We start from the raw sequence: 6,128 nt of genomic DNA, 5'->3' as shown, positions 1-6,128 counted from the left end.
CGCGTGCGCCGCGGGGGTGGGGCTTAAGGGCACTTTTTATGCTCTGGCAAAGCCCAAAGGTGTTCCTGCATTCGTAAAATGGTCGTGTTTTTAAAGGGTGCCCTCGGACTCGAGCGCGAAGCCAAGCGACGTATCGAGGCGGTAAACGCAGGTCGGGGGGAGCAGGAACTGACTACAGGACACCGCCCCCTCGCAAGTGACGCTCAGGGTCGGCCCACAAGGCAGGAGTGACAAGAGGAAATGAGGTGGGTGCCGCAGCATGGCTACAGGGCTGTTAACACCAGGCCAAGGGTGCACACCTGCACCAGACAATCCAGCTCTTCTTGGGACCTCAGCGGAGAAATAGACAGAATTAACTGCTGTCTCCACCTCCTTCAGAACCACCTGCCAACTATTCTGAGTTTTTGTTTTTTTGACTGGAAAGCAGAGGCCTTGAATGCATACTCATTCCTCTGACCTCCCTTTCATTTTGTACAGCTTGGAGCGTACAAGTTGAAGGAGGAAGCATCAAGAAAAAAAAAGAGCCTGGGACTGGAGAGATGGCTTAGCGGTATGACAATTGCCTGCAAAGCCAAAGGACAGGTTTGATTCCCCAGGATCCACGTAAGCCAGATGCACAACATGGCGCATGTGTCTGGAATTCGTTGCAGTGGCAGGAGGCCCTGGCGTACCCATTTTCTCTCTCTCAAATAAATAAATATAAATAAAATATTTTTTTTTAAAAAAAAGAAAAGAAAACAGGTGCTTGGATCCCTGAGTCAACATTTGTAAGAGAGCCACTCAGCCTGCAATGGACTGTGTGATACGAATGAGAAGTGATTATGCTATTTTTTTTTTTTTTTTTTTTTTTTTTTTTGGTTTTTCGAGGTAGGGTCTCACTCTGGTCCAGGCTGACCTGGAATTAACTCTGTCATCTCAGGGTGGCCTTGAACTCATGGCAATCCTCCTACCTCTGCCTCCCGAGTGCTGGGATTAAAGATTATGCTATTTTTAAAAGTGTATATGGAAAGGTGCAAGACATTGTAAAACACCACAATCATAGAAAAGAATAAAATTAGAGGACTGACACTATCTGATTTCATGACTTACTATAAAATTACAGTAAACAAGTGTGGTATTAGCATAGAAAATAGATAAATAGAACAGAATAGATCCACACAGATGCAGTAAATTCACCTTTGTTAAAGGGGAAAAAATCAATTCAATAAAGAAAAGATAGTCTTTTCAACAAATAATGTTGGAACAACTAGATATTCACATGTAAAACTAGATTAAAGACAAATGTAACATTTTTCACATAAAACTTCTAGAGTAGCAGAAAATCTAGGTGGCCAGGCATGGTGGTTCATATCTTTAAAATCTCCACACTTGAGAGTCTAAGGTGAGAGGATCACCTTGAGTTTGAGGCCAGTCTGGACTAGAGTGAGACACTGCCATGAAAAAATAAATCCTCAAAACTCAATAATAAGGGCAGGGTGAGAGTCCCCCCCCCTTGTCTCTGTCTCTCTCTCTATCTCTCTGCCTCTCTGAAATAAGATTCAGTAAGGGGGGGGGTGGAGAAATAGCGCAGCAGTTAAGGTACCTGCCTGCAAAGCCTAACATACCAGGTTTGATTGCCCAGTGCCTATGTATAGTCAGATTCACAAAGTGGTACATGCATCTGGAGTTCATTTGCAGTGGCTGGAGACCCTGGAACACCCTTTCTCTCTCTTTGTCTCTCTTCTTTCTGGCTCGCTCTGCTCAAATAAGTAAAAATATCTTTTAAAAATTCAACAAGAGGACTGGAGAGATGGCTTAGCAGTTAAGGCATTTGCCTGTAAAGTGTAAGGACCCCCGATTGATTCTCCAGGTCCCATGTAAGACATGCACAAGGAGGCACATGCCTCTGGAATTCATTTGCAGTGGCTGGAGGCCCTGGCATGCCCATTCTCTCTTTCACTCTCTACCTCTTCCTCTCTCAAATAAATAAAATATATATTTAAAAAAAAAACTCAACAAGAACACAAAAATGGGCAAAAGCATTGATCAGATGCCCCAGAAAAGAAAATATGCAGATGGAAAAATGATCTTAGGAATAGATGTTCAACCTCATATATCATTAGCAAATTGCAGATTTACAAAACAATGAGATACCAATACAGACCTATTAGAATGGCCAAAATTCAAAATACTGGACACACCAAATGCTGATGAGGAGGTAGAGAAACAAAAAAGCCTTGATCATTGTTGTGGGAATGAAAAATGGTAAAGCCACTTTGAAAGATAGTTTGCCAGTTGTTTTTGTTTTTGTGGTTTTATTTTTGTTTTTATTTTTGAGGTAGTGTCTCACTCTAGGCTAGGTGGACCAGGAACTCAGTAATTCCAGGCTGGCCTCAAACTCATGCTGATCCTCATGCCTCAGCCTCCTGATTACTGGGATTAAAGGCATGTGCCACCACACAAAGCAACCAGTTTCTTACTACACTAAACATAATGTTACCATAGATCCAGTATTTTAAGATTGGCATGGTGGCACATGCCTTTAATCCCAGCACTTGGGAGGCAGAGTGAAACCCTACTTAAAAAATAAAAAAAAAAAAAAAAGGCTGGAGGGATGGCTTAGAGGTTAAGGCATTTGCCTGCGAAGCCAAAGGACCAGGTTCAATTCCCCAGGACCCATGTAGCCAGACTCACAAGGGGGCGCACCCATCTGGAGTTCATTTGCAGTGGCTGGAGGCCCTGGCACACCCATTCTCATTCTCTCTTTCTCTGTCATAAATAAATAAAATATTTTTTTAAAAAATAAAAAGACTGCCATGGTGGTACATGCCTATAATCCCAGGACTTAGAAAGTACAAGCAAGAGAAGAGGATCAGGCCTGAGCTACATGAGAACCTGGCCCCTTCTCAAAAAAAAGACCCAGCATTCGCACTACTAGGTATTTATCCAAATGACTGCTATACACAAAACCAGTATATAGATATTTATAACAGCTTCAGTCATAATTACCAAAAATTGGAAACAATCAGTGAATGAAAGCTATGGCATATCCATATAATAGGGTATGGTGGTTTGATTCAGGTGTCCCCCATAAACTTATGTGTTCTGAATGCTAGGACCCCACCTGGTGGATTTGGAAAACTAGAGAACAACTGGAGCTGATGTATTGTTGGGGGCAGACTTAGGAGTATTATAGCCAGCTTCCCCTTGCCAGTGTTTGGCACACTCACCTGTTGCTGTTGTCCATCTGATGTTGGCCAGGAGATGATGTCCACCCTCTATTCATGCCATCATTTTTCCCCTGCCATCATGGAGCTTCCCCTGGAGTCTGTAAACCAAAATAAACCCTTTCCTTCTCAAGCTGCTCTTGGTCAGGTGTTTTTTGACAGCAATGAGAACCAGACTGCAACATAGGGTATTAATGATACTTAACAAAAGTGAGTGAGCTGTGAAAAAGACATGGAAGAAACTTAAAATGTTTATTACTAAATGAAACAAAACACTCTGAAAAGTCTACATGTATAATACTAAAGACATGACATTATTATAAAGTTTAAAAAAAAAACAGAAGCAGTAAAAAAAAATCAGTGATTGCCAGGGACAGAGCAGATCAACCCCCCAGGGTTGGGGATGTAGCTCAGTAATGAAGGAGAAGTAGAAGAAAGCTAACTTCTTTTAGCCAGTTTCAGAGAGATTGAGGAGATGCCAGCCCTCCTTGGCAAAATCAAACTCTCAGCAGTCTAGCATACAACCTAGGTGGGTTGACTCTGGGGTCCACCCTAACCCTCCAAATCGGAAACCAATCGGGTCTTCCCCTTACATACTTGAAGATTTTCTATACTATAAAGGCTGTGGCTTTCTTCCCTGTCACTCTTTCTGCCTGCTTCTCTTCACTCTGGCCACAGGGATACATGTAAGTCTGGCATCTCCCTCCTCAGTGGAGGAGAGAGCATAGTACTGTTTCTTGGTTTGGGGAACTTTTCTTCTTGTCTTGCCTTATAGTTTGGGGTAACTTTTCACTTTAAGTACATGTATAATTTTCCTTTGATTTCCAAATCTACCACTCGTGTATTTTCTTCACACTCCAGATATAATACATGGATGCTTTCACTAATTCTAGGCCTCCTACCTGTGTAAATTCTCTAAACTCGGGATAGTCATGGGTATAACTCTCTTTACTACTAATTTCTCATCTGAATTTCTTGGTCTCTGCTTGATATTTTCCCTCTGTTATTCTGTTATTCTTCCTTAAGCTTCCACTATTTACCATCTTAACTTCCTTCCACAGGGAAGCATAAGGTGAATGCTATATTTCTCCTAAACCTTCCTACATGTGCACCTCAGTTCTATCTTCCTTGTGCTTGTGGCTCTACTCTAGTCCTCTCCCCACCCCAAAAAACTCAATTTCTCTTAAAGAGCTTTATGAACTATCCACATGCTTGTGGCTCTACTCCAGCTTTTTTTCTGAAAAACCTCAATTTCTCTTAAATGAACCTTATGAACTATACAGTGTTTCTGAACTATACAGTGACTCTGATCCAACAAATGGTTCTTCGGGTCTCTAGGCCCCAACCCTCTCCTCTGGGCTACCTCTGCTCTACCCTGGTCCACAGAAGTTCATGAGGCTGGTTGCTCACCTGCAGAGACTGTGGAAATTCTGGCCAGGGCCACTCTATGGTGTTTTTTCCAAAATCCCTTGCTGACTTTAGCCCAGCCTCTGACCTGGGTAGTCCACAGGACCATGCTCTCCTACACCCCTCCTCTTTCCCTTTCATACTGGGTTCCACTGTCCATGGTGCTTACTATACAGGTTTAACAGTTACCAGTATGCTACCTGAAGCTTTGGCTTTGCTTTTTTTTTTTTTTAATATTTTTTTTAATTTATTTTTATTTGAGAGCGACAGACACAGAGAGAAAGACAGATAGAGGGAGAGAGAGAATGGGCGTGCCAGGGCCTCCAGCCACTGCAAACGAACTCCAGACGCGTGCGCCCCCTTGTGCATCTGGCTAACGTGGGACCTGGGGAACTGAGCCTTGAACCGGGGTCCTTAGGCTTCACAGGCAAGCACTTAACCACTAAGCCATCTCTCCAGCCCCCCCCCTTTTTTTTTTTGTCTCTGTAAGCAATGCAGACTCTGTGGAATAAGGGGTCTTATTGATGTTTTTGAGTAAATTCAGTCTTCAGTCTGTCAGCCCTCTCCAAGGCCCCCACTCACTTTCCTATCCATACCAACCTCCAGCAGAGGCCTCTTGCCATTTGATCTTCCATGCATCCAACACTTCATCAAAGTTTATTAAGGTAAGGCCCCAGACTCAGGCACCCTAGAGGCACCCTAGACTGTCCTCTTTCCAGACCCCAGGGGTCCTCTGGTTCTCTTGCTTCCAGCTTTATGCCTCCCAGGATGAAGACTGGGGATGCCCTTCTCCACTTCTGGGATCTCCATCTAGCTCTAACTATTGGATTAGAATCAGGGCTAAACCAACTACAGTGACATAGAAATAAAGAAAGAATATACAAACCTCAACAGCAAGCTGTTCTTTATTGTAGAGCAAGTGAACAGTGCAAGATGGCTGGCCCCATTCCATGGGATTGAGGCCACCACACTCAGAAACAGCTGAACTGGATATTTACAGGGACAAGCAGGGCAGAAGATAGGGTAAGGGAGAAGAAAAAGGGTTGTAACAGGTCATTTCCTTTGTTGACTGGTTTTCCCAGGTAAGACTCTTAGGTTTTGACTAGTTCGTTGATGATAGTGGGTTTGCTTGGCTCCTGTGCCAAGGTGACCTTATCAGGTTGTGGTTTGGGAAGTTACTTACAACCCAAAAGAATTTCCTCTGTGCTAAAGCCTGTTCCAGGGCCACCATGTCCCAGTAATTTGCTGGGACTCCAGACTTATTAACCCTTACATTAATGCCTCCAGTTTGGATGGAGTATAAACAATGTACCTATAAAAATGTATGAATGCAGCATCTAAGACTTTCAGTGAAGCAATAGATATTGCACTTTTCTCTTCTAAAACTGCAACAAGGAAGATTCTTTTACAAAAGCTAATAGATACAAATTTTGTAACAATTTACAAATAAAGCTAAACAAATAGGAACTGACTCTGGGCCTGGCCCTTTTTAGATAATATATAACTACCTTATCT

General features: G+C 42.9%; 1 protein-coding gene and 1 long non-coding RNA gene across 2 annotated transcripts in view; one reads left to right on the top strand and one right to left on the bottom strand.

Moving 5' to 3' along the window:
- The first annotated feature begins 21 nt into the window (after positions 1-21).
- LOC123462807 lies at positions 22-511 on the top strand. The gene is made up of 2 exons (XR_006638536.1): positions 22-245; positions 478-511. It is a non-coding gene; the product is annotated as an uncharacterized LOC123462807 (long non-coding RNA).
- A 2,743-nt stretch (positions 512-3,254) lies between these two features.
- The window catches only part of Myt1 (myelin transcription factor 1), a 95,781-nt gene continuing 92,907 nt past the window's right edge, over positions 3,255-6,128 (bottom strand). Inside the window, exon 22 of the mRNA XM_045157189.1 lies at positions 3,255-3,307. Coding sequence (XP_045013124.1) covers positions 3,287-3,307 — 21 coding nt within the window. The 3' untranslated portion in view covers positions 3,255-3,286. The remainder of the gene's footprint in view (positions 3,308-6,128) is intronic.

The sequence above is a fragment of the Jaculus jaculus genome, chromosome 8 (assembly GCF_020740685.1).
Source record: "Jaculus jaculus isolate mJacJac1 chromosome 8, mJacJac1.mat.Y.cur, whole genome shotgun sequence".
NCBI classification, from domain to species: Eukaryota; Metazoa; Chordata; class Mammalia; order Rodentia; family Dipodidae; genus Jaculus; species Jaculus jaculus.
Note: the sequence above shows the minus strand (reverse complement) of the source record. Positions and strands in the feature narration are given on the sequence as shown.